At 40.1% G+C, this 27,965-nt stretch overlaps 2 protein-coding genes and 1 long non-coding RNA gene across 5 annotated transcripts; 1 reads left to right on the plus strand and 2 right to left on the minus strand.

The window, feature by feature from the left end:
* Positions 1-59: 59 nt before the first annotated feature.
* On the minus strand, positions 60-18,581 carry asxl2 (ASXL transcriptional regulator 2). Of its 3 annotated transcripts, XM_027999890.1 has the most exons (13): positions 18,310-18,581; positions 15,575-15,657; positions 15,404-15,406; positions 14,595-14,703; positions 12,616-12,754; positions 11,401-11,519; positions 10,524-10,644; positions 9,754-9,813; positions 8,902-9,062; positions 8,573-8,669; positions 8,339-8,444; positions 6,123-6,831; positions 60-5,233 (listed from the first exon to the last, which is right to left on the minus strand). In XM_027999890.1, the coding sequence occupies exons 1-13, from the start codon at positions 18,364-18,366 to the stop codon at positions 3,473-3,475; spliced, it is 3,525 nt and encodes a 1,174-aa protein (XP_027855691.1). In that variant the 5' UTR covers positions 18,367-18,581; the 3' UTR covers positions 60-3,472. The 3 variants fall into 3 exon arrangements, with proteins under 3 accessions (XP_027855691.1, XP_027855692.1, XP_027855693.1); XM_027999891.1 differs by lacking the exon at positions 15,404-15,406 and having other exon boundaries at positions 18,310-18,577; XM_027999892.1 differs by lacking the exons at positions 12,616-12,754; positions 14,595-14,703; positions 15,404-15,406; positions 15,575-15,657; positions 18,310-18,581 and adding an exon at positions 12,117-12,260.
* Positions 16,847-23,099, plus strand: LOC114133806 (uncharacterized). The gene is made up of 3 exons (XR_003593276.1): positions 16,847-17,705; positions 22,221-22,337; positions 22,779-23,099. It is a non-coding gene; the product is annotated as an uncharacterized LOC114133806 (long non-coding RNA).
* kif3cb (kinesin family member 3Cb) lies at positions 20,064-27,706 on the minus strand. The gene is made up of 8 exons (XM_027999896.1): positions 25,833-27,706; positions 25,654-25,755; positions 25,424-25,546; positions 25,136-25,254; positions 24,132-24,248; positions 23,655-23,769; positions 22,218-22,390; positions 20,064-21,887 (listed from the first exon to the last, which is right to left on the minus strand). The coding sequence occupies exons 1-8, from the start codon at positions 27,240-27,242 to the stop codon at positions 21,737-21,739; spliced, it is 2,310 nt and encodes a 769-aa protein (XP_027855697.1). The 5' UTR covers positions 27,243-27,706; the 3' UTR covers positions 20,064-21,736.
* Between the last annotated feature and the right edge of the window lie 259 nt (positions 27,707-27,965).

The following is a 27,965-nucleotide window of genomic DNA, read 5'->3' on the forward strand; positions in this document are numbered from 1 at the left end:
ATAATTTTCAGATAATTTGGTGTTTACTAGCAAAACCAAAATAGAAAATCCACAAGACATATTTTAAAATTATTTTATTCATAATAGATTATAACTTTTAAATACATTTTGTTTACAAGTGCAGATTACCATGTTACATTCACTGGAGTTTTACTGGACACAGAGTGAAACAGACGAGTGTAACAAATGAAACTAGTGACAAATGTGACAGTTGAAAAAGAAAAAGATGGTGATTGCCCATAGTAACCTCAACCCAGCTAGTTCTCGATTAACCACTCATCTAAATTTACACAAACAGGTAGCTTCAGTAAAAATGAAGACTGCCGCCTGATGCACGTTTCAGTCTTCGTCAAGCTGCCTTTCTTGAAGTGCGTTCCAGTCCCCAAATTTAACTGTAAATACAGCCGTCTCTGATTCTATTCACGTCTTACAAGCTATTCACGTAAGAATAGCATGTAAGACGTGCTATTCACATTAAAATGACTAACTGCATAAAAGAGTTTTTTTCTAATACTTTTCTAATACATATCCTGAAACCCAAATTTAACAGACATGACCATCCAGTTATACATAAAAAAAAAATACAGGTAAAAATGGATCAACTTAAAATTTTAGACTGAGCCATAGTTTGTAAAAGAAAAAAAGTCATAATTGTAGACAAAGGATGCACACAGACAAAATCTTCAAAGGGCGGTTTAGACAAATGGACTGATTGCAAAGACTGGTTCACACAGCCATACTTGGGCAATTTCAGATACAAAGTTCAATCATTCCTTATGGTGGTCTGTCCTGTCTACAAGTTACAGGGGAAAAAACATAACAAAACGGACAGCCAATAAATTACTATAGCAAATACCTTGTTGATTTGTCCCAAAAAATAGTAAATAGATCTTTTATATTAAAATATATTAATTAAAATATATTACTTTGATTAACAAGTCTGAGATTATAAACAACTTCTGATTATTTTTGTTTTTTTAAGGTGGCTTTGGCATTTTACCTGGAAAACAACGGCTATAAAACAGAAAAAATTTCACCTGTGCTGGATACTATAAAAAATTATTTGATTTTTATTTTTATTTTTGCTTGAGTTAACAGTTTTCCACTGACCCTTTTGAAAAGTAATGTGGGGTTAAGTAAGCACTTAGATTGTGTTCATATTACAATGTACTTTACGTCACAATGGTTATTGTGAATAATTAGGCTTACAATACCTCATATTACCTTAAAATGGAAGATTCTCATTTTCTGGGAAGGTCAGAGGTAAACGGTTATACTCATCTATAAATTTGTGACTTTTTGTACCAACAGATAATTTTTAGAAAATCTACAATTATTTGACTGTATAATGTTTTTCTTTCGATTGTCAAACATCTTTTTGTAGTAATAAAAATGGATAAGTGTGCTGCACAAAGAAAATATTGACTACCTACATCTAGTATTTACAGTGAAAAGAAAAGGTCTTCATTTTCTCCCTTTACTTTGAGTGTTTTCATTTCAACTGTCATCAATCTATACAGAAAAAAAACCCAACTCCAATTTATGGGACACTTTAGCTACAAAACAGTTTTAAGGAGGGAAAATGTGGCTTTAAAACAGTAGCAGATGACGTTAAACTTGTATTTGATATAAAAAAAAAAACAACAACAGGGAAGATAAACCACTTTCTATTAAAAATGTTAAATTTGAATTTAAGTGCTACGCTGAATTCCAACTTTACAACATGATCCTTTGCAGGCAATTTGATGCCATAATTTTTATGTGCAATCCACATGGGCAGATTTTAAAAACATTTTATGCATAATTTCTCAATAAACCTATAAATCCATAAACGTTTTTAAATACCAGTGTACTCTGTATTAATGTACCTTTCTTTTTTATATATATATATATATATATTGTACATATACTATATATATATATATATAAAATTGTTACTTCCCTGCCACACATGCATAAAAATCCAGGCAGGAGGTATTGTACAACCCATGATTTTCTCTAGTGCCTTTTCTTGATAGTAACCCCAATTAACCCTACGATAAAAAGTTCAGTCTCAACACAGAACAGTCATGAAGTCCTAAAAATAGAAACATTCATTTTCCCTCTTTTAAAAACAATACACACACATGTATATATATATATTTTATATAAAAATATAGACTAATCTAGCTGAGTGCAAACGTTGAATGTGAGATTTCTCGCACATCTGACTGAGTATTAAACTGATTGAAAATCGATTGGCATCTGTAAAAAGAGGTGTGGTTGAAAAAACAAGACCGTCCAGTGTAAATTCTTGCTTTTTTCCAACAGTGATCAGATCCTGGCTGTCGCAGGCGTAGAACAGTTAAGATACCGCACCACATTTTCTATTCACTCTAAACAACCTCATGCCATATTTGTGCCTCGACGGCATGTGACGCTTAGGCATGGGCCGGTATCAAGGCATACCAAATATATATATACAGGTATATATATATATATATGAATAAATCTACTTGATTTGTTGTTTCAATTTCATTTTGATGAGATGCCAGAAAAATGGCTGGAGTGAGAGCCAAGTACCTTTGGCGAAATGGACCGTACAGTAAGGCGATGCTGTAAAGTTTCATGTCACAAAATAAAAGACAAATTTGGCTGTTTTGAAATAGTTCACGACACGCAAAAAGTACTTACGGTCATAGTTTGGAAACTACAGAAGTGCAGCTCAAAATTGAACTGCTTTAATTTTAAAATGTTAAATGCAGCAAGTCAGTTAAGTTAGCTCACTCAAACAGACAGTATCTTTAGTTAAGCAGCTAAAATCAATTTGTCATACATCCATGGAGCTTCCAGTCAAATCAAAACGTTCTTGTTAAGCCATACAGCTCCTGGGTTACAGAAAACTTTAGACTTAACAAGATTTGGCTTGAAAACAGGGATTTCAATTGTTGATTAAAATCCGTTGCCAATAACAGTTCAAGCAAAACAGAAGAATTTTAGCGTTTTAATTATTTAACTTATTATATCCATTATAGCAGCATCGGGGCGCCACCACCACTCCACCGTTTGATTTAAAAATGTTGATGTTTTTGAGGGGAAAAAAACACCCAAGGCTCTCTAAATCTGGATTTATTTTTCATTTCATCTTTGGAAAAAAGTATTTAGACTTTTTCTTGACGTTTAGCTTTGTTGTTGTCATAACTTGTTCTTGAAAATGTATTTTTTTTACTTTAAAAATTTCTTTTTGACCTATTCCATGACATTTCAACGTTTTTAATTGAAAAAACAAAGTATTAACTACTTCTGGACATTTTAAACAATTTTGTGTTTGGACTTTATGCTACTCTCTCTTGACTTTTTCTTAAAATGGACAGAGAGGAAAAAATAACCATTTTTTCTTAATTCGTTCTCTAAGTGACCCTGATATTGTGTTGCACATACCGGCCCATGCCTAATGAAACCCTTACATCGTTTAGTTATTATTAACTCCATTTCACTGTACCACTAAACATGACACACACAGCTTCGAAGGGCCAATACAGTCATCGTGGCAGAAGGCTCCACAGCCTTTGCACATGATCATCGCCTTCAGTCGGCAATAGCATTTCGACTGAACGTCCTCCATGTTGGCGCCCTCGATGAAGGACTGCTCCCGCGAGGGTTCACCCTGATTGCCGTGGTCTAGCGCGTGACCGGCTGGTATCGTGGTGACGGTCACCGAGAACGACATGACGCTCCCACAAATGCCCCTCCCGTCGACCTCCGATGAGGGTGCGGAAGAGGCGGTGCCCGCGGCATTTTGGTCCAGAGTGTGAGGTACAGACATGCTGATGGTGCCGCCGTAGCTGGAGGCTACCGCCGACTCCTGATTGTCAAGCGCCCTCTGAAAGGCAGTGAGCTGCTGGTGACCGGGGTCCATGAGGGAAAGATATGGCTCAGAGTTTCCTTGATTGTTATTGCGGAGTTCGAGGTGACTTCGGTGCGCTGGAGAAAACGGACTGATGTCTTTGGCTTTAGCACTGGTGACGCCATTGTCGGCACCACTGGCTCCATTGCTCTCAGATCCAGGCTCAGTCTTTACGCCAGAGCAATGCTGAAAACTTGCCGGGTCGTCGGCCCTGGCAACCGCACATCCCTGCTGCTCGGCTTTCACCCTAGTAACGAACGTGAAATCTTTCTTCACTGGTTCTTCCGTCTTAGCCGTCTCCTTTCCGTCTGTGCTTTCCCTCTTCAAAGCAGACTTGTTGGGGCAGACTGACAGCTGCAGTCTCCTGCTCTCTGATCCCCTGCCGTACGTGGACACGTTGAGCAGGTAATGCCCCGTCATGGCCGGCTTAGGGATCTTCTTCCGACCCAGAAAGCCAACCAACACTCTGGACTGCTCCCGACACTCCTGTGTGTGCAGCATTTGCGGCACCCTGTGGTGTGCGGGCAGCAGCCCTGCTCCTCCAGGCGGCTGCCTCTGTTGCTGAGCTTTCCTCTGCATCAGCGTCTGTAGGATCTGCTCTTGGGTTTCCTTATCGGGAAGCTCCCGGTGATGTTTTGTGCATTCTGCGGCACGTCCGGCGGTATTGGCTTGTGCAGACACGTGCCTATCTCCTTTATGATCAACAAAATGTGTCATTTTCCCCTTATTTCCAGAAGCCTGGCTCGACACCCGAATCTCCGTGTGGGAGAGGGGTTTTGGAAGGATCTGGTCCAGTGGAACCTCTTTTCCCTGCAGCAACTGTGTCACAAGGGGGTTGTTTGCTGGAATGAAAGAACTGGTTCTGGTTAGTGATGCAGCACTTGTTGGGGCGTCCTTATCCTTTACAGTCTGCATTGATGAATGTTCTACTGAAGCATTGGAGCTCTTTTGGACTGTACTGGTAAAATGATTGCTTTGCCTCTCATCAGCTGGCCTTGAGCTGAGCGGAGGAGAAAGCTCACTGGATTGGTTGCTGCTGCTGCTGGTGGCTGGTAATCTGGTGTAGGCCTGTGGGGAAGTTGGGCTGAGGCTGGGGCTGGGTGATGGCTGCCCGTGATCACCGCCGCTACCTCCACCCGGCCCCGGCCCCGGCACCGTTCCCTTCGATGCGGATGACACGGCGGCGGCTGCTACGCGCTGCGCTCGGGCGAGCTGAGCTTTGGCTTTGATGTAAGCCAGCGTGCGAGCTCCGGTGTGGCCCGGGCTGCTGAGCGGGCCCTGGAGGTGAGTCTTTGGTGAGACTTGGCTTGGTGACAGAGGGACAGGAAGAATTCGTGACACTGGGATCTGAAAAGAAAGAAATGTTTGACAATTTTTAGAGTTCCACTGGGACATTTAACAGGGAATAAAGTCGAGTAAGTTTACGAAACCTTAAAGGAGAACCGCCATAATCCAAATTGTAGTACTTTGCAAATTTATTCTTGCACTGTTAAATCATTCCTTAAGTTACAACTACACAAATGAATGTATTTTATTAGGATTTTATGCAATGGATCACCACAAATTGCAAAGAGGCAATAAAATGATTAAATTCCTCTATAGCTCATGTTCAGTCAGACTGAAAGGAGAGAATAAGTGAGGACACATTTTAAAGTCTTTCCATAGATCTTCAACTAAGTTAACGTCAAGACGTTTTTTTTATTCACTTGTGTTTGTGGCAATGCTTGGTTTACATTTAGGCTTGTAGTCCCTCAGTAAAATCAACCTTAGACCCATTCTAAAGTCTTTAACATGTTACAGGTTCCCATTCATGACTGCCATGTAGTTATCTCCATCCATCTTCAAATTAATTATGAATCCTCACTCGAAATCTGGTAAATTATGTCGTTTTCAGAAGGTTGTTTGTTCAATGAAATTCTCCAACAAACTTCTGAGATCCTAAAAATGGCGGCTTGATTCAGACTGAATTAAACACAGATCAACAAGATTGCACAGGATTTTATTTCAGGGTATCGGCACAAAGGAAGCTGGATACAATTGCATGCTACACAGATTTTATTCATAACAGATTTTTCTTACTTGTTATAATTTTGAGCTTCAATGTGTTTATTCATAACATAAAATCCCTGGTGATGGCATGATAAAATGTGAAAAAGTGAGTTTATGGTTACCATCCCCTTTAAAGAAGACAAATGAGAAAAACCTTGGTTAAATGGAGAGCGTGCACGTTTCTCACCTTGAGAGGCGGGACCCTCTGACTTGTCGGAGATGGCGTGGCGGGACTGGACATGGATGACGCGGAGGAGACCGATGACACGGAGGAAACGGAAGACAAACGGGGTCTTTTCTCTGGAGTCACCTCCCCCTCCGTCTCGCAGAGGGTTTTCCTTTTGTGGGCGTCCGAGCCGGCGCTGGGCTCCGAGGCGACCTCTTCGTCACCCGCAGCAGGTCTCACCGCGGTCACTAGCTGGTCATCCTTTACATCCACACTGGGCTTTAGTGGGGGGCTCGTCTTCACGGGCGACTCGGGGAGTTTCTTCTCCTCTTTTTCCTCCTTCTGTTGCTTTTCATGAAGTGTGCTAGTCGGGCTCCGCTCGGCCGGTTTCAGTGTTTTCACAGCCGGCGGCGGCGGCGGCGGCCCGGTCTGAGCGGCTGCGCTGAGCTTTCGATCCTCCGCGTGCTGCGACCGACGCGTCTTCATGGGCTCCGTGGTGGGGACGGACTCTTTGTGTCGGGGCAGCTCCTTCGGTGGGTCCGGGGATTTCTCCGCTGGTTTCTTGTCTCTCGGGGCAGCATTGGTCTGGACGCAGTCCTTGGCGCTCTTCTTGTCCTCCAGAGGCTGAGCAGCTGGATTTTTCTGGCAAACAGGAGAGCGGCGCCTGACAGTCTCCTTATTCCCATCGGGCTCTATCAGCTCTTTGGACTCCTCGTAGCTGAGGCCTGAACTGTACAAAAGAAGAAAATTGAAAGATGTTTTTATCTCAAATATTAAATCGCAAATATTTTTGATTTGTGATGTCTTTATGAATGTAAAAACAACAACAAAAAAAACTTTTTCACATTCAAGGTTGAGAACATCTGCTTAGGGTCTGATGCTTTGCAGCAATTCTACACTTAGTGTTAGTACTCGGAAACCCACTGAAGAGTTTATTTATTTCACAGACAAAAAGAAAAAAGTAAAACTTATTAAACTGATTAATAAATTTCAAGTGCTTATTTCTGTAAAATTGGATGGTTTATAACTAATAAAAACACAAAATTCAGTTTCTCAGAAATTTTGAATGCTACATAAGAAAAGTACTTTCATCACTAAACTTTGCACGCAGACTGCATCAAGGTCTTACTGCATGAAGGTAATAAATGAACTTTTTCAATGTGGAAACTTCAAACTGCATTATGAGCACCTTTTCCCTTCCCCCTCCAGACTCTGACCTTGATTTCTAAATGAAATCTACAACCGATTTTCCTTAGAAGAAAAAAAAACCTTTGAAGAGCAAAACCCCAGTTCTTTTCCCACCTAGCCCAGATGTGCATTATCTGATGCTGTCTATGATTCAGCTTTGGAATCCTCTTGGAGCTGTTGCTTGTGCATCTTTTCCTATTACATTTTATCCTTCCACTCAACTTTTCATCTATATTGCACTTATCGTGCTTTATTCATCAAATCGGAACAGCCAGCTTCTGTAGCGATGACCTTTGTGGAGGGAGTCAATAATTATCCGATGGATACTATTGCATTGTATTTTTGGACATAATTTTCTACAAAACTGAATTTTTTATTTTCATTTATCTTCAGCTACTGAGAAACTACTTTCTTTAAAAGTCATAAACTGGAAGCCTTTGCCAACGCTTATTATAAAGCGCTATTATGGAGCTGGAATAAGCAAAGACGTCAGCAGCAGCTTATTGGTCTGTACGTGTGAACAGAACAAAGACGTATCGTAATCAGATGTCCCTCTAATATGAGTAATATGATAATCATCAGAATCTGATGACAATAATAACACGATGAGGAAGGCACACAACAACTTTGCTAAAAGTCAAAGTATTTGGATGAAGAATCTGAAAACTTGGCGGAAGATGCCACACCCCTTTTATCGTCCAGGCAGCATGAAGTGAACGTGATTTCTGTGATTGCCGATTGTATGACGTGAAAAACAACGTGATCAACTATGGAGGAGTTTGTGAAAGTCTGATCTGAACGGGTCAAAACCTACTTTCTATGATGTTGTTGCATTTATTAATAAGTGAAAAGCGACACTTGTTTCCACTGCTACTCCGATAAAACAACACATTTACAATAATCAGGGTTTCTGCACGTTTAACCACGTCAAATTCAAGACTTTTTAAGACCACTATAAATAGAAATTAAAACCTGTATCATGACAGAAATGGCGATAATGAACATTTTTCAGATTTGACAACTGCATGATTATGAACAACTCTACCTACTTTTCCCCGTAGTAATTTTCGAAGAAAGCCTCCTTCCAGTGCTCAACTTTCTTCTCCTTCTCGATTTCCTGACGCATTCGGACCTGCAGCTCGGGTGTGAATTCCCCTGCGAAAGGAGAAAGTTTTATTTCGATTTAGAAAAAGAGAAAGCAACACAAGATCGCCTTGGAGATATTTTGTTTTGCTTTATACAAGAAATGAATGTCGTTATCAACCGGGAGCCAAGCGACTAACCTTCAGCCAGCCTCTCTTTCCAAGACTGCGCTGCTGATGCAAAGAATTCGTTGTTTAAAGCCGAGCTCGTAACCTTCAGAAGGCCGTCCAAGCAAGCCTGAAGAGAAGAGGCACAATGCGATGACTAATCTTTTAATAATCACTGCACTGGAACACTGACTGCAGATTTGAGAGTTAGCACACAACATTCAGAGCTTTGGACAAAACCTCTGCTTTATGTAACACTGCTGAATGTTTTCATATGAATCATCTAAGATGAACGGATTTGCTGCAATATGACACTTTTGTGCGTTAATTGATCTTCAATGCCACAGAGGTGTAAGAGTCACCTGTCGGTCGACCTCAGGCAGGAGTTTGACCAGCTTCTGCTGGCAGTCGGGAGGCAGGACGGAGAAGGTGTGCTTGTTGATGAGGGCTCTCAGGTTGGTGTTAACCAAAATGGAGTCTGGCGTTTCCACGTCTATTTTACACTTTGTGCGTTTTATTTGCCCTTGGAATGGATGCGAGACAGAAAGAATTCAGCAGAACAGATTTTGATTTAACAATCGACATGCTTGGTGATTTTGTTCACTAAGGAATCGTTTGTGTCCTATAAATCAAGTAAGCTTCATTTGTGTAGCACGTTTCAGCGACGAGGCAGTTCAAAGTGCTTTACATCAGAAAAACATCATACAGTCACCAGTTATGAAACAAGCAATGCACATTATATTTTGTCAAATGTCCTCATCTAGCAAATATATCAAATAAGTTGATCAATGTTCCACTTTTTACTCATCAAAGGAAGCTCTAAACAGGTTTTTAGACTTGATATAAAGGAACTCTGTTTGATTAAGTTGGACTTTTTGTCACTTAAGTTATCCAAATAATGAAAAAAGTAAAAAAAAAAAAAAAAAATTCAAATTTAAATGTTTAAAGTCATGCCATGGCCAGTACTTTCTGATCTGTACACTACAAATGTTGTAGACATTAAATGACCATAGACTAATTTGTTTTTGCCATTTTTCTTTTTTATAGAAAATACAGATCAATCCATTATCCTTACACACTTAACCCTAGTGGGGCTATGTGTTCTGATGCATGTCTCCAGCGGGTTTATAGAATATATCCAACCTAAAAAGTAGAATTGGAATAATAATAAATAAATAAATCTTTAAAAAAGTTACACCTGATGATTGACCTACCTGCATTGAGACGATCGGACCTCTGAGGAACTTTTCTGGGTCCGACAGGGTGGCATAACTCTGGACAAAAGAAGAAAACCTTTGTGAATTTGAAGAACGGCTAACTGTAAAGCTGCAATCAAAAAGTTTCTTATTCTTTACCACGCGAGTTGAGTTTTACGTGAAGATTCAACAGTTTTTGTGACACATCTACTCTCCTTTTGTATGATGTGCTACTCCTCCATATCAAATGATCACCTGACTCCAGCCTTTTTCCACAAGTAGCAACCTACAGTTAAACCTTTAATGCTCTAGTTCTGGCTAAATTAATCACAAAACATGGTGGACTGTCCTGCTGTCGATGCCATTTTTGAAGCGTTCTTCATGTTGAGGTGAGTAAATCTTCCTCAACGACAAAGCATCCACATAATATAGTAAGAAATTAACTAATACCATTACCAGGTTATTGATATGACATGTGAATAGCACTTGCATAAATTACATAGCAGTGGTGGATTTATTAGCAGTATCAAATGCACAGAAATACAAGTTAGATTTGAATTGACTTAATGTCATGCATCTTTAAAAAGTTGTTGCTCTCTAAACTATTGAGCCATTCTGTTCAAATAGGGGAATAAAAGCTGAGAAAATATGATTTTGTTTTACTTTTATTATGCAAAAAATATGAAAATATGAATAAAATTATGCAATGAACCTAAAAAAAAGCATCTAAATAGGTAATACTAATATGAATTAGAGCTGCTTGTAGCGGTATAAGTGTTGCAACCTACCAGTCTTTGTTGTAATGTTTTCTGCCATGTCTTTGATGGTCTTTAGCAGCAGCCTGGAGCTGGAGATGGCTGGCATACCACCCTGTCTGCGCTGATTTCTCTGCTGTTGCTGCTTCAGCGCCTAGAAAAACGGCAGAAGATTTTAGGGTAACCCTAACCATCTGGAAAAGTGGTGTGGCAGCATCTGGCTGAGGAAATATTCCTTAAAAAGGGAGAAAGAAACAAGTCAGTTGGTAAGATGATGGATTCAGTTAAATACAAGGAGTCCTGGAAGAAAACCTGCTAGAAGTGGCAAAAGACTTGAGATCGAGTCGGAGTTTCCATCAGGAAAACTACGACTTGGAATATATGCGAGACATATATTCAATGAAACGTCTGGAAGACAGCACATCGACATGGCCCAGGCAAAGCCCAACTGATTTTTAGAAATGCTGATGAGAGATGATGGAAGAAAAAAAAAACCTTCAGCTGTAACTGAAGGAAGAGGTTTTTCTATAAATTAGATAAATTAGCGCTTTGGAAGGCTGATACTCTAAAAGAAAGAAAGAAAAAGACAAAACGTGGAAAAGCTCAAGTGGTATGAAACATTTGCACAAGACCTTGAACCAAACTGAAAGAATCAAGGAGGCACAGTAAAACAAACATGCAGCGTCAAAACTTTATATTTATTCAAAAAACACCGAATGATTCCATAGACATATTAAACCTGGATGCATTTATGTTTTGTGGAGTAGAGCGGAAGATCTTTATATCAAACTCTGTAAATAAGAGGGCGATATAAACAGAGATATAAACACTACCGAGAAACAACCTAACTGCACTGTAAATAAATAGGCTTAAAGGGTAAAAAAAGAAAACAAGAAACAAAGAAACATACCTGTTTGAGTGCTTTCTTGCTGTGTTTCTGTGAGGGAGAGATGAGTTTACTGGAGGAGACGGGAGGCGATGAGCACTGTGGCTGCGGAGACGACGGCTGTGACTGCAGCTTGGAGGGGACTGGAAAATAGAAAAAAACCTGTTACAAATCTACGTTTCCTGAGGCGAGCATGCAAACAATCAAGCTGGGCGATTGTTTTGATGAAACTGAAACCAATCTTTTGCACAAAGGAGGGAGGGTTACGTTACCCTTCTAAGATATCTTCAGAAAAAATGGGCTGAACATCTCGGCAAGAGCACTATTGAGCTTTGTGTTTTCTCATACAGATCGCTGATTTCCCAGCATTTGACTTTTATGCCTTTATTAGCTCAATTACAAAAAGATCATTTGTCTCACTCTGCTGTAAAGACGCAGCGCCTTTCTATGGCAGCTTCAAACTTGTGCGTAATGAGGAAGTGGTCACGGGTCAAGCTGAGAAAATTCGGTTTCCTGTCTCAAACAGTCGCTTAAAACGTTCAAGTAGTGGCAAATAAAGAAAATAAATACAACTTAACAAAAAAAGAAAAGAAAAGAAAAAAGCCTTTGCCAAACTTGCATTGAATCACATAAAAACAGCAATAAAGCAAACACAACCCTCCCCGCAAACAAGGTAGACTATAGAAAACCGATGTGATTCTACAGCTTGCTGATGAATCGAGAGTCAAAAAAAACCCGACCTTTCGCCGTCATGTTGGGCGCTCAGGGTGTCCCAGAAATATACGACAGGTTTAATCTAACTTTCTGGAAGAACCGCTTTCCTTAAGCTTGTATACAGGCAAAAGAGCTGGCTTCCTGTGTTTGAGCAACAGTGCTTCACAACAGCTGAGAAGAGGCGTTAACGCTCACTGACATAAGAGACCTACGTGCCCAATCAGCTAAAATAAGTAAATAAAGAGCCGTGTGACGACCAGGACAAGGATATTATTTATCCTGATACTTCACTCAAAAAGAAAAAAAACAAACTGTTCTTTTATGAGCAAAGAGTTAAGGTTAAAAGATGAAAGGTGCTCCTTGATGTCGTAAAAAAATACTTTTTTTTTAATATTAAACTTCTAAATTCTGCGCAATTAAAAGAAAACTGTCACAAAATTGATTTGCGGGAGCACAAAAACAGATTGAGCCCGGAAAATTCTGATTAAAACTCTCAAACTTTTACGTGAATGTAAGGGACGGTACCTCTTCGCATCCACCGTCCTCTCCTGCCCTCTGGAGGAACGGTGCTGCTGTTCTCCGAGCTTCGGGAGTCCGATAGATTGTCGCTGCTCTCATCGGAGCCCTCCTCCGACAGCTTCTTCACCCCCTCTGAGATGTCCTTCTGAAAAACAGAGAAGAAGAAAAAAACTGCTAGCAAATAGAAAAGACTTTAAGGGGATTCATGAGTTTAACCCTTCACATAAAGCGCAAATTATTCAGAATAGCTGGTCATTATTTGATTGCATTTTCAATCTAAAGGTCTTATTTTTTACATGAGAGATTTTTATGAGTAACATGGCTATGCATTAGTTTGCGTCAATGGATTGGCTAGCCGATCAACCTGCTCTGATTTTCTTAATTTTGGATGAAGCTGATCTTATGCTGATCCTACAAATCGTCGCAAATCTGTTGTATTTGGACGTTTTTTGTGGGGTTTTTTGCACCAAAAATACACATGAAACTCAGGACAATTTATTGGCGGTTTCAGTTATTTTGCTAGTTTGTCCTCAACTAAAATCAAATCTTGTGATTTTGTAAAAGCAAATACTGCTGTGCATTTTTCAAAACTAGCCCGTTGTCTAACCTTGTTGTTAAAATGGAAAAAAAAAGACTAAAAGGAACTGATTTTTAAAGTTTAGTTTAGTTAATTTAGTAGTTTGAACAGCAATCCTCTAAACTTTTCATTTGTATTTGAGATCAGCACATTATGAGTTTGTTTTCTTACACAGTGGAAATGCTGCCTATTCACGGTTCTGTGTTCACAGATTTTTCTGTGGAACGCAACTCTAAATCATTTGCGGAAAACCTACATAATCGTAAATGTACTCAGCATATCCAAAATATTCTAAATGCAATGCAGCTATATAGGTAAATGGTTTAGACTAGTCACCATGTTTCAGACTCTTATTTTGAAGTAAGAAGATAAGTTGCTCTTGAACCACTCTGTTGTGCTAACAGAGTTGACTAGGATTGTAGGTCAGGCTGGTGGAGAACACTCTGCTAGAAAACATTAAGAAAAGCTTCTGCCATTTTTCACCAGTGTGACAAAACCTTTGGTACTCAATAGAAATTGTGCCAGAGAAGTTGAGGACACTTTGAAAAGTGTGCCGCAACAGCCTAGCCTTTGCTGCTAGCAGTGCTAAAGTTGGTGTCTACTCAAGTCAAGTTTATTTGTATAATACAGTTCAGTAAAAAAGCAGTTCAAAGTTCTTTACATCATCAAAACAAATTGTAAAACTAGCAATAAATCTTCAACATCAAACTCTTCAAGAATAATCTTCATTAAACATGTTGACCAATGTTCCACTTTTAGTCATGATTTAAAGGAACTCAGTGTTTTGTCTCTTTTGCAGTTTTCTGGAAGTTTGTTCCAGATTTAAGGAGCATAAAATCTGAATGCTGCTCTTCATTTTGGGTTCTGGTTCTGAGAGAGTAGTGCTCCAGGGCTTCCTATTAGCTCTTCATGATTATAAAACATTTATTCTATTTGTCCCATTTAAAAATCAATGTAGCGCTTTCTGCGTTTTCTTGCATTAACTTTCACTAAAAATACAATAAAAAATCTGTCTCGTTTATCTACTGTTCATCTTCGACAGGGACCCATCGTCGCACCCCGTATAGTTACCAGAGTCCTGAGGAAGCCGTCACGGCGCTGCCTGAGAGCCTCGTCACGAACAACAGTGGTTAGTTTTTCTGTTTTTGTGGAGGTTATTTATGTAGTTCAGACAAAACTATCGTTTGGCATTTCTGTCTTCTTCCTGTTGTACTTTCCTATACTGAAATGTGACCACAAAACCGAGGTCTGTACTGAAACAAGACCTACGTGACCCCTTACACCCTTAATAAACACGCCACAACAAACTGATGAAGACCGTCACAGACTCAGCGACTCTACAACAATGCATGATGGAGAACTAAAAACATATTCACCGTTCTGCAAAGTGTTTTGTTGTCTGACTAACCTTTAACGTGTAGACTCCCATCCTGCCCGGGACTTTGTAGAAGATGCCCTCGTCACCCCGAGAGTTTGTGTGCAGCATGGCATTCAGGCATGCCAGCGGCGAGGTTCCGCTGAGGGATGAGAGAAAACCATGAACTATGATTATTGACTTCCATTCCTCAAGCGGCTATTGATAAAAAAGAAAAAAAAAACAGTGGAAGAAGGGTTGAGGCTGATCAAACGTCTGAGTGTCGACATGCATAAGTTTGGATCAGAGTAACATCAGGGTAGGATATCTGCCCTGCGATTCACAGACAGTCAGTTGACTGAATTGACCCGAGCTAAAATTAAAAGCAACTTTTGTTACCAATTACACTTTTCTGAAATAGAAAAATATATGTTAGATATAACACGTAATATAATTTGAATATACATTTTAATGAATTGTGTAAGAACTTGAAAGAAATTAAGATTTTGTTTTTACAACTTCTACTATGTTAACTTTAACAATAAACGAGTATGTCGAGCAGAGTGAAAACAAAAAAAGTGATAAGATTCCCTATTACATTTATTGAAAAAACAAATAAATAAATTCAAGGCTCACATGACGCTATATCTATTTCTGTTGCACAGTTGTGTTCATGTACAAATGTACCGTGTGGGCATAAGGTGTCAAGACTAAAACTATTGAGTGAGTTATTTTTGCCACTGAATCTACAACATTGTCATTGTTAAAGCATGCAAGATTTAAATCTGAACAAAATATGGAAATGCGGTGAGGTTGTTAAAGTGGGATGGTGGGTGGGGGAGGCCATCTGTTTCTTGTCTTACCTTCTGGATGAAAAGAGTGACAATGAAACAAAAAGAAATTAAACAGTTATTGATTAAACTAATTGTGAATATGAACAGGGAAAAAAAACATAAACAAAAGAAATAAGGGAGAGAAACGGGTAGCCTTTTACAGGAAAGGGAAAAAAAATGCTTTCTAAAATGTGGGTTTACCTTATTTCTTTAAGCCTCTCTCTTTGGATGACCTGCAGGATCTCTTTATGGCTCATAGGAGTATTAGGGTACTTCTCCAAAACCTAAAAGGATTTAAAATAAAAATAATCAAAACTAAATAACACGATTAATAAAGAACAGGTTCTCAATCAGGGAAATTATTCCTTGTTTTTTTGGATCTGGGTCAATAATCTTGTGTAAATTATAAATCAGAGATATGGCATTACAACAAAATTTTGCAGAATAAAATACACAAAATATGATAACTTTAATAATATTTATTGCCATAATTCATCATAATATTCAGTCTATTCAATGGGTGACTGTAAAATGCAAGGGAATTTTATGGTACTGCCAAATCCATCATTATCGACACACTTAATAGATGTAAATATAGAATAATTTTCAATTAAACAATTAGTTTGTTTGTTTCCAAAAGAAAGTAAAACTATGGTAATGGCTGGGCAAGATGTAAAAGTAGAAATCGGTGAAGACTCAAACTGATACCAAGTTCTTCGAGTAAAAAGGAGTCAAACATTTTTCAGTTTCAAGTTCAGAGAGTTTTTACCACCAGCCACTTTTCCACCTCATTCAAATAGATTTTTTTCCCCCTTTTAATAGGTTTTAGTTTTCCACTGAATCATTTTCCTCTTCCACGCAGCATTAAGCCCTCTCTCATTATTCTCATCTTTTACAAAACTTGATTACATGTAGATTTGAGAATGGCCGCAGCTTCTCTGGCTCCAGGAAAACTAAGCGTAACTTTGACTCCATGCGCTGATGCAGTCAAAGAAAGTAGTGGAGGCTGCAACCATCTGTTGGTCAGTGCAACGGTCGGTTACCATGGAGACTGAAGGTGGAAGAGAGCTCAGATAGTATTTCTGACCAGAGTTACAATTATATCTAGAGCGCCCCCTGCTGCTCGGTTTTTAAGATGTGGCGAGGTTCTATTGATTTAGTATGGTAACTGTTTAAAGAAAAAAACAATTTAGCTTCATTGTATATTTTTTGATGCATAATGACATTGCAGTGCTTGTTCATTGTTACTTTCTTGCACAGTTTTGTGTCAAAGGGCTTGAATGATATGGAATTTGTTGCATGTTTTCCTATATACACAAAGCAAAACATTTCAGAGAAATGAGTTTTGTAGCTGCTTTGTTTCAAAACATGTGGGCCAATATCTACCTACAGTCTCTATTCACATTCAGATCTCTTCAACTTTTCCACTTTTTTTTTTCTCGCACAACAACCGACAAACTTTAATGCATTTTAGTTTGACTTTTTCTGCTGGACAAACAGAAATAAGCAATTTATTCCAAAGTGGAAGAAATGTGCTGGTAGATTAGATGTCCATTCCACAAATCTTGCCACAGCAGCATCACGGTGTGGGGAGCAGAACAGTGATAAATGCAGGCCAATAAACAAAAGGAAACATATTGCAGGCCACATAAAATTTAAGACTTTGCCTGGAGGTTCACTTCCCACCACGAGGCAACATGCAACAACTGGATGGTTTTAGGTCAAATAAAAATGTAGAATTCAATTGGGCAGTTGTTGCAAAATTTTAACATTGATGTTCAGAGACACTGCATCCAATCTGAGTTTGACCTATTCTCTATGAAAGCTTTTAACCACAAGAGTCCAGAGGTAGGGAATAAATACAGAAACGGTTTGTTTTTATAGTGAGAACCTGTCTATAATTCTCCAAAGGAGCTAAACTTTCACTCTCTACATGGACTTGCAGGTACAGCAAAATGTGGTTGTGCATGACAAAGCGTCTCAGATTTTTAATTGTAAAAATAAACAAACTATTGAAGAATCATCAGTCACTTTTCACAAATAACTCTAAAACATAGACAGGTTTGTTCTTGCTACTCGACTAAATGTGAAAAGTGAATACTTTTGTTAGGCACTATCTGTATCTCGGCGTGAAGCTGACCTTATTTTGTCATTATTTTTTCCATTCAACAGCTGTGCGCTTGTACTTTCACTCTGCAGCGACTTTTACATTTTACGCGTTAAGTTATTAGATACGCACTTTACTTGCTGTCACTTACCTGTACTTTACAATTAAACTAGTTTATTGAACATGAGGCACGCGTCAGTGGACTCCAAATATCCACACAACTCGGTAAGACATTATATTTGTGACATTCTTTCTAAGAGTTTTCATATGTTAAATACTTATTAGCATGCTAAGCTAGTCCAACTAGCTCGAAAGCTAATGACACTCATTGGCCAAGTTGGCATGCACCAGAATTGCTTCGACACCGACAAAGAAGATATAAAAGTAACAGTACAGAATAATACTTTATTAAAAACGACATCTTGATTTTAGTCTACTTGAAACTAATACAACTTGTTGACGGAGTTAGCACGACCTAGCCGATGCTAACCTGGCTAACGCACCCTTGACGTGACCACTTTATCCGAATCAGCTCGATAAAGAGTTGTCAGTCCCACTGTTTGCATGAAACACGAACGGTGGGCTTAGAGGCATGCGTGGGTGTGCCTAGGTCATGGTAACAACGCTGCGTTTCTCCTCAGAGGAGGCAGACAGAGGGTAAGGGTCCCCTGCGTTTTGACAGCAGCCGCCTTTGGACCGTCAGGCCCCGCGCGGTGTGCGCAACATTCGTCTCCACCAGCAGGTCATGAACTCATCAACACAGTTGTACAAGTGGGAGCGTTCAAGGAAAACAACCACAACAAACGGAAGACAAAACACCCAAGAATACCGTTTTAGCGGCTTCCGCCCACGTCCTGCCCTTCTTTTTCTTCTGCCTCTCCCTCATGGTGGATGTCCCGCGGCGGAGTGGAGTTTAGGTTGTCCGCTTTAGTTGAAATGTTGCTTTAGTCACCGTGCAAGACCTGCTCCATCTGCCATGTTGGACTTACTGTAAAGAGTCACGTGACCGTTGGAAACGTCATCCTTATACTGTATGTGGCTGTCATTCTAAAACCCTCCAGCTTCCCACATGTGTTTAAAGATACTAGTTAGTGGTGTATTTTCTTTTAAGTAGAAAATGTACAGTCAACAAAACATAGTTGGATAATGAGGTAGGGGTGTGTAGGATTTTACAAAGTACAGTAAATAAAATGTGCACCAAGGAACACAACACAACACTCTGCGTAACGCTCTTCTGATGACATCATAGGAGGCATAAGAAGGGTCAGGTGGCATTTGTAAATAGCAATGATGACCTTCTCTTAATAGAATCTGAATATTGGCCTTTTAAGTCTGGCTTGGTCCTTTTCTTTATGGAAGTCCAGAGGTGTCACAATTTCATAAAAAAATAAATCATCAATCATTGAGGTGAACTCACTTAAATTTGAAATGAATGCACTAATAACTTATTAACTAGGAGTTTTGATTTTGAATCAGAGAAGAAAGAAACAAAATAAAATCTAGCTCGGTGGGTGACAATAATTTACCTAACATTTGTTTGCAAGTTGTCTGGGAGATGCACAGGGCAGAGTGTATTGAGCAAGCCTACAGTATCACCTCAACACAAGCATGTTCCTACCTGTGTAGACACCAAACTAAGATTAGTTACAACAGCACACAACATAAGAACAAAACAAGAACATCTACATCTGATGTTACTGTCGAAGTTCACATGTCATTTATTAAGTCGTCAAGCAAAATCTGATTAAATAAGACTAAGAAATCCTCTAGTTGGTTTGTTTTTATAAATTACATCCCATCTCTATTATACGACGATGTTACTGATGGTTCTTATGGTACCTATAACACTGAGTCCACAGAAACTGAAATATCATCACCTATCAATTTTATTAAAATGTGGATGTCACATAAAAAGCACATACAATAATTGCAGCTTTACTAAATATTTCATGGTTGAATGCATTGTTTCTGGCAGCCTCACCCAACAAAATTGGGGGGGGGGTGACTCTGGCCTGAACTGGACTTTATGTGAAGGTTCACCAATCAGATCTAATCAGTAATATGTGTATGTAAATAGAGAAAGAGAGAGACTGAGAACATAACTTGAAATTCTCTTGAATTAATTTGAACTTTTAATAACTTTAATACATTACTTTGAACTTCAAAACCACTTCCATGGCATTTTATGTTGCAAAGTCTTCCTAAAAACCAATGCAGCGTTCTTAAATAGTGCTCCGCCATTTTGCCCCAGCCACACCAAATACAAGCAAAAAGTTTGGAACGAGGGACAGGGAGGCAGGTGACCAGATAGGAAAAAAGTAAAACACACAAGTGCGTACTCAGAAAAACGCTGATCAATCTGCTATGCGCTATATGATGCCAACAAAGTTGTGGGAGGAGGGAAGTGTGTTTTTGGGAGAGCAGGTTTTATCTGAATCAATCAATAAAATCAATAGAAAAACAGACCATGACACGGTAAGAGACACCCTGTGATTTTACAAACTGTCTGGCACTTGCGACTATGATGAGACTCATTAAGAGAAGTGCAATACAGATTTGAAAGAAGAATGACAAAATAGGCACTTCGAGACTATTCAGAGTTTATTTTGTTATGTAAGCAAGTCGACTTTTCACAATCATGAAAAAGTAAGGCAGCTAATCAAGACGGCACTGCAAGCTTTCTTCACACTTTTGGTTCACAATTACATTAGCCAAACACCGCAGCAAAACATCGTAAAGCACACAGGTTACGTCAGGATGTTCTCCTATTCGGTCAGCCTTGACGTGTTTGGCGGAGACATGGCCATCTTTTCTTTTCTCTACAACTGTGTGAGCATACAGACTTTCAATTCTAAGATTTTAATAACCATACATTAAAAAAAAAAAATCATGGCTCTAAAAATTTGGTTAATACAATCCGAGATGAGCTACTCTGTTTAAATATTATTTACTAAGCGAATATTGAAACAGAATGCTAAAGCATTTAGTGCATCTTAAAAACATTGCTACAAAGAGTTACTGAAAGGTGCGCAACTTTTTTTTTTTTCTTCCTCTTTTTGGGAGCATTTAAGGCAAGAATAGATTTTGTTCCAGACGTTTTGTGGGTGGTTCGGATGCAGCTTTGCGCACTCGAGATGTGATGTCAACAAGCAAGCCCACATCATCACCTCTCCACGACCATGCTTAACAGTTACACATCTAAAAGGCATTGTTCCAGATGCTACGAGATGTTCAGCTATGTCATTGTGTTTTGTTTTGTTTTTTTGTCAAGAAAGCGCTGTTGTATCTTTCTTAGATTGACAATTGCAACAATTACTTTAAGATTACAATTAGTACCTTTCCACTTGGTCACCGTGCAAAAACATTCCTAATTGTTTAGAAATAATAATGATTAATAGAGGAGATCAGACTTTCTGATGACTAGTGATTTAGGTACATTTAATGGTTGCACATTAAATCTGTATTATGACATACCTTTACCAAACAAACAATAAAATATTTTGTCTGATCGTACATTTTGTTCGATTGCATATTTTTTCCGCTCAAACAATTTTAACATTTTTAATGTAAAGTAAAGTAAATCCCAAGTAAAGTTTAATTGAATTTGGATTGCTTTCCTTTTCCATTGATTGTGGTTTGATCCCTATATAGTTCAGCTGATTCTTCTGAAATCTGACCCCTACGCCGCCTGAACAAGCTAAAATAGGTCTAGGCGACCCCATTCTGCGAAGCAGTATTTTTTGGAGACATTTTTTGGGAGTAGATTTCAAATAAGTGGGCTAAAACCATATCTCTGTCGGGTATAACTTGACAAGTAATCAGTACAAAGACAACCTGCAGTACACTACACCATTTTTTACCCAAAAGGCAAAAATAAATAAAATAATTAATTAAATAAAAAATGTCAGAGGGGTGAAAAGACCAGTATTTGATCATTTTCATCTGAGATTCCTTAAGCATAAAAGCACTTGCATTTTTATCGTGACTGTAAGAGATGCAAAACAAAAATCACTCGGTCAAATAAAGAAAAAGCTTAGGTATACCATGCTGAAACTAAGAAATCAAAAAATGTTCAGCTAAACTATTCTACTTTTAGTTATCTCCCAAACTAACAGATAATGGGTTTTTTTTTAATTGTTATTTTTTAAAAATAAACTCAGCTTCAAAATGAATTAATACAAATGGATCCTCCTTAACTTCCATCTCTAACCGGGCACATAAAGAACTAAGGCCAGCAGACAGAATGTAACAGAAAATCAGGGGCTTGATTGGTCTGGTCCTCCCAAAGAAAGATATGCAGCAGAGGACGGTCTTTGTCTCGGAGAGGAAGAGCAGCTCTGAGGTTCTGATGTCAGAATAGTGGAGGATGAGGATGATGTGACAGATGCAGCTTGTGGTGCCTGATACCTGCAGACCATAGAAAACAAAGCTATCTGTAACTGCAAAAAAACACCACAACAATGGAGTACTTATAGGATTTGTGAGTTACGCTGACATGCACTAGAAATTGTGACTCATTCTAAGCAATTTAACTGCAGTACTCCCATGGCTAGCACCAGCATCATGTGTTACTACTTTGTTTTTGTTTACAGGAACCATGGTTCCTTGTTTAAGGAACCATGTTAATTTAAAAAAAAAATTACCCTAAAAAAAGTACAGTTCAGTTATTACTGCTTCTAAAAGGGCGTATGAAGTATTTAAAATTAAATATTCCTCTGTTTTCTGTCGTTCACTTACCAGGACTGGGATTTCCTGACCCTTGAAGACGACGCGCCTCTTGCACGCACATTTAGCGACAGATCCGGCAGCAGCCTGGGGGTGAAAGCTCTCTCCAGGCATTCGCCGTTTAGGTTCAAGGTGAACATGGTTGGTGGGGACATGTCTAACTCCAGCAGCATGACGTTTTCTGCCTGTAAGAACAGACGACACTGCTTATAGTGCAATTATGACTGGCTGTTTCCGATAATATCAGGGAACAGAAGCGAAGGATCATTGCTGAACTGATTATTGTGTAACGAAAGTCAAGTGTGCAGAGTTGAGAGCATTGCAAATACATGTGAGGAGACAGTTATATAAAGTGGCTTGCGTGCAAAAATATAAATTTTCCTTGAACTTTTTTCACAATTTGTTACTTTCCAACCGCAAACGTCAGTGTCTCGGTTTTATGGGATTTCACATGGATTTGTATTCTCCCCTGAGTCAGTGCTTTGTAGAACCGTCTGTCAGTCTAATTAAGGCTGCATTTTTGTCATGTCCTCATCAATCAGAAACTAACTTTTTTTTAATTTTTTTTTACAGTTTTTCTTTGAAAATAGCTCAAGATGAATCAGTCTGGATGGACGGATGGATGGAGAGCCTGCAAATGTCACAAATCCCAAATATGGATCCTCCTTAACTTCCATCTCTAACCGGGCACATAAAGAACTAAGGCCAGCAGACAGAATGTAACAGAATCCTACAGACAGAATCCTACAAATAGGATGTAGGCTTGGCCTTTGACAAGACACAATAAACCAACATTCATTGTAGCTGTATGTTCAGGGTTGTTTTCCTGTAGAAAGTTTTCTGCAGTCTTACAATTTTTTCTTCCAATATTACTCATATTTACTTCCATCGATTTAAAAAAAAAAAAAAAAAATTCTGAACAGTCTTTTTCTCCCAGCTGAGGAAAAGCATCCCCACAGCATGACGCTAGCACCACCATGTTTTTACAGTGGGGATGGTGAGATTCTTATTTCGATGAAAATACGCAGAGGTGGCCTCCGTTCAGGATTTAGATGACTTCTGAAAGCAGCTGGTTGCACTGGTATTTGTTTAGCTCAGCGGTCTGAGAACAAAGGGGGCTCAATACAAATGCATGCCACACTTTTCAGATTTTTAAATACTTTAAACCCGTTTATATAGTAACAATATTTTTGCAATGCAATGCATAGCATCTGTATTAAAGCAAAATCAAAATCTGCTGTGCCAGTACACCAGTTATTTTCAGGATAAATATGAAAAAAAAGAAGAAAACAACAACAACAAAAACAGTTCAATGTTGTGTATAGATTGTTGAGGCCTTCACATTTCACAAACAAGGCTGTTCTGAACATGGTATAGCAATAGAGTAAGATCATTCAAGTGCTCCTTGTCTGCCATCTGGCCTTGTGGTGTAAATATCTGAGCACTGACCTGGTATCTAAATGGGATCCCAGTGGTGGTGGCAACAGCCATCTGTACATATTGGCTGATTGGCCTCTTGTATCCCACAGCAGAAAGAGGCCGTCTCTTGACCTGAGTGGGTGTACTGGGAGAAGACATCAGAGAGGATGGGGTTAGATTCAGATACAGATCCTCTGGAGACAAAGAAAAATAATCTGGTGTTGTAATGGCGCACTGATTCTGAAAAAGGACACTACTGGAGTTTTGACTGACATCTTGTGACATTGGAGATCATTTCAATTTTTGCAGCACACTTGACACAATTTTTTTCATTGCCAGGAGAGGGTATAAGCCCACGAGGCTTGGTACTCAACGAGCGGTTGTAAGGATTATTATGGTTTGGACTTTTATCACGCTTGGTAAAAGATTTATACACCCTGCATGACTCGGTAGTTTCAGTAGATTCAGTAGTACGTGATGAGATCGATGCGCAATTGATTTACTGACCTCTCTGAAGGAATAACTGGTTGTAGCCACCACTGATCTTCCTCGCAGTCAAACTGCAGCCTGTTCATGATCTTGTTCTTTTCCTCAGGGGGAATGAAATTCTCAATAAGAAGATATCTGCAAAATACAAAATAAATGTCCATCCAAACTGACAAAACTTGTGCAAACAAACAATATGGCAAAAAATGATCTAAACATCTCTATTCAAAATTTAGCACCAGTATTTATAATATATCAAGATAATCAAGGCTTGGGTTGCAGACCTTAAAATGAATACCGAGGAGTAGAATGCCAATCGGTTGCAATGGATGTTATGTTGGGTACAAGCAAGTTATTATAGAAAAAAAGTGTTTTATAAAAGTCAGACTTTCATTACAGCATATTAAAGTAAAAGTTATAATTTTAAGAAGTACAGCCCTGTTAAATGCTGTTAGGTAATTATTATTATACCTGCAGTAGGCAACTATTAAGGTGTCTTCATTTAGTATAAAGCCTAGTATCGAAGGAAGCTAAATACTATTCCCAGAGGACAAAACTAAAGGGGACGTCTAACGGCCTTTTATTGTTTTACAACATTCAATCGAAAAAAATGTATTGATTTTTACACTGCCACTTGCTACAAGTTTTCTGCGCCATGCCCACGGGGACCGACTGGGCCTTTGTAACACACTGATATGCACTGATCTAAACCTATTCCGTTGTAAGTCGGTCTGGATTATCACCACCATTGTCCTGCTGGAAAGTGAGCCTCCATCCCAGTCTCAAGGGTCTCTGTTTTTCTTTTCTTTTTCTTTTTTTCAGGACTGCCCCGTACTTCGCTCTGTCCATCTTCACATCATCAACTCTGATCAGCTTTCTGTCCCTGACGAACGAAAAGCTTTCCAAAACACGATGCTTCACTGTCGGGATGCTGTGTCAAAGGCGATGGGCGGGGTTACTTTTTGTAACACATGCAGGCCAAAGATCTGTAGAGTGCAAAAGCATCAAAAGTTATCATGTCTTACTTGTACTTGAGTTCTCTGGTTAGTTCTTCCTGAGTCTCTTCCAGTTCTTGTCGGGTTGTGACGTGCTCATCAAAAATGTCTTTCATCTCTCCCCTCAGCAGCTGGAGTTTAGCATGCAGCTGCAGAAAATGAATAGAAAAATTGCTAGTAGCTATTGTCAAGCAAAACTTGATTTGAACTGATTCAGTTCGACTGCAGCATATTTTTCAGTGCCTACAACTATTCAAATAATGGGCAACTTCTTTAGAGATTGTGCCACTGTGCACACAAGCGAGAGAGTCACCCCACCCTCTTCAGCTTCTTTGTCTTGTGTTCCACCTCCTGCTGCAGGGAGGAGAACGTCTCTCTGATTTCCAAGGTCTCTTCATCTTGCAACATCATCTGCTGCTGGATCTCTCTTTCTCTCCTTATCTGCGAACCGAGCAATTAAGATTAAATGCAAACGTTCGATCGAAACAAAAGTTATACGACATGCCAGGATGCAACAAGGGGTGTGTTTTTATTTAAGCAATGTTTACCTGTTCTGCTATTTCTTGTCTTTTCTGCTCCAGTATTTTCTGCTGTTCATTGGTGTGATCAATGATTGTCTTTCCACCGACCAACAGTTTGCTCTCCATGGCCTGTGAACAAAAACACAGTGGATTATTCATGCTCATTCCTTTTAACTCTTGTCTCATTTATCGGCTGAATCAAACACCTTGTATTTCTCAATGATTTTCTCCACCGCGTCTTGATCCCACTGCATGTCCCCCAGACTTCTTCTGTACAGATTTAGGTTCTTCAGTTTCTCAGTGCCACCCTGGCAGGTCAGAATCTTGGCACTGTCACCCCCCTCAATCAGGCAATGCCTCCCGTCTTCTTCTGCCTCCTCGGCCGCCTTCCACACGTTTCCATCCTTCTCGCAAAGGATATCCTCCTCCATACCCGCCAGGCTTTTGCTCAGTCTCTTGCTGTCTCTCCTCCTCCGGCGCCTCTCCTTTGCCAGCATCCCCCGCTCCTCCAGCTGAGCCTTCAGGCGTGCGATCTCCTCCTGGAACTCCCTCAGCAGGGCATCTTTGGGGTCCTCGTTAATCCGAGGCTTGTTCTTTATCCTCTTGGCTCTGCTGGCGTACCTCAGGGTCGCCAGGGTTTCGTCGAAGCTCTTGTGAGTGGGCCCCACTGTTGCGATCATGACCGTCTTTGCGTTGCCACCCAGAGAGTCTTGAAGCAGGCGGGTCAGCTTGGAGTCTCTGTATGGGACGTGGGTGCTCTTCCCATCCACCAGGGCTGAGATGACGTTCCCCAGTGCGGAGAGGGACAGGTTGATCTTGGCCGCCTCCTTCAGACGCTTCCCCTTGGCGCCCGTCTTGCTCTGGCGCTCGCTTCCAGCCAAGTCAACCATGTTTAGCTTTCCAACACGAATGTGGTCCTCGCCGTCCGGGCCTCTTTCGCTGCATTCTACAGTCACAAGGAAAATGGCGTGGGACCTGGAGCTGCGCTCGTTCATGTTGGTGAAGCCCACCGACCTGGACTGGTTTCCAATGTTCATGACGTGCTCGATCTCGGTGGTGTTCTTTGTCACCACCGAAGACAAGTCCTTCACATAAACCCCACAGTCGGGATTCTCTTTGAGCTCCAGCTTCTTGTTGTTGTTCTTGCATAGGAGATCCCTGATCTCCTCCTGGTAGATCTCAAGATAGGACGACCTCACCAGATACTTCTGGTTCTGGCTTCTGGATATCTGGGTGAAGATGTGCTCGAACGAATTGGGGATGACGCCCCTCTTCTCCGGGTCCTTCGACGCCCCCTGCATGGTGTGGGTTTTGCCAGTCCCGGTTTGCCCATAAGCGAAGATGGTGCCGTTGAAGCCATGGAGCACAGACTCCACCAGAGGTCTCACAGCGTCGTCATAGATATCCCTTTGCTTCGAGTTCCAGCCATACACCGAATCAAACGTGAAGACTTTCATCGGCTCATCAGGTGGCACCTTCGGGTTCCTGATGGTGATCTGCCCCAGTCTGTCATCCACCTCTAGGATGTTCTCACACCCCGCTGTCTCCTCTCTCCTGCTGAACGGCCGGCAACGGACCACCACCCTGACCGTCTCGCATTGTTTGCCCGCAGACATTTTTCTTTCTTTCTCTGTCTCTCTCTCTCTTTCTCTCGATCATTTAGTGTTTATGCCGCTGATCTCCCTCACCGAGTTACATAGCCATTCTCCGGGAGCTGAGTCAGTCGTTCCTCTCCTCCACGCAGGTGCAGCGGCGATGACAGCAGCAAAAACAACCGACAGACACGCCCCGTCTAAGTCAGCCCGGGCCGCTTCTCGTCACCCCCGCGCTGCATCTCTTCCGTCCCGGGCATCTTCCCAGGAAGCAAGCGATGGAAGGAGATATGAAATAAGGACGCTGCTGAAGGGAAAACACCCACTCATCCAGCCAGGCAGCCAGCTACTCCCACACCCGACCACGCAGCATCCCCGCTGTACACACCCTGCTCTGCAGACAATGGAGACTGGCCAGACATGTGACCTGGCGCGACGAATTGGATTTGAGCTAGATTTTCTCATGACCACATTGTGGAAATTATTGATTTATAAACACACCTTTCAAAAAAAAAAAAAAAAAAATTAAAAATAAAAAGAGAAAAAAGGAGAGATTTTATATCCATCAGGAGGAATCCCAATTAAATAACCAATTTTCTTTCTTAACATGTCCATTATAGGTACATTTCACTAAGTTATGATTGAAAAGCTAATTTATTTTAGGTGTCATTCAAAAAAAAAAAAAAAAAGAAATTCAGACTCAGTTCCGTTAAAAAAGTATTTACCCCATGCAGATTTCTTCTTTTT

Source organism: Xiphophorus couchianus, chromosome 19, assembly GCF_001444195.1.
Source record: "Xiphophorus couchianus chromosome 19, X_couchianus-1.0, whole genome shotgun sequence".
NCBI classification, from domain to species: domain Eukaryota; kingdom Metazoa; phylum Chordata; class Actinopteri; order Cyprinodontiformes; family Poeciliidae; genus Xiphophorus; species Xiphophorus couchianus.

Excerpts from the sequence above, each read along its gene's own strand:
- kif3cb (XM_027999896.1), bottom strand. The coding sequence starts at position 27,242 with ATGTCTGCGGGCAAACAATGCGAGACGGTCAGGGTGGTGGTCCGTTGC. Across the intron at positions 25,756-25,832 it reads AAATCATTGAGAAATACAAG|GCCATGGAGAGCAAACTGTT; the intron begins GTGTTTGATTCA and ends TTTTGTTCACAG. Across the intron at positions 25,547-25,653 it reads GACAAGAAATAGCAGAACAG|ATAAGGAGAGAAAGAGAGAT; the intron begins GTAAACATTGCT and ends CTCGGTTCGCAG.
- asxl2 (XM_027999890.1), bottom strand. The coding sequence starts at position 18,366 with ATGAGGGAGAGGCAGAAGAAAAAGAAGGGCAGGACGTGGGCGGAAGCC. Across the intron at positions 11,520-12,615 it reads AGGACGGTGGATGCGAAGAG|TCCCCTCCAAGCTGCAGTCA; the intron begins GTACCGTCCCTT and ends TCTATTTTCCAG. Across the intron at positions 8,670-8,901 it reads TGCCTGAGGTCGACCGACAG|GCTTGCTTGGACGGCCTTCT; the intron begins GTGACTCTTACA and ends TCTTCTCTTCAG.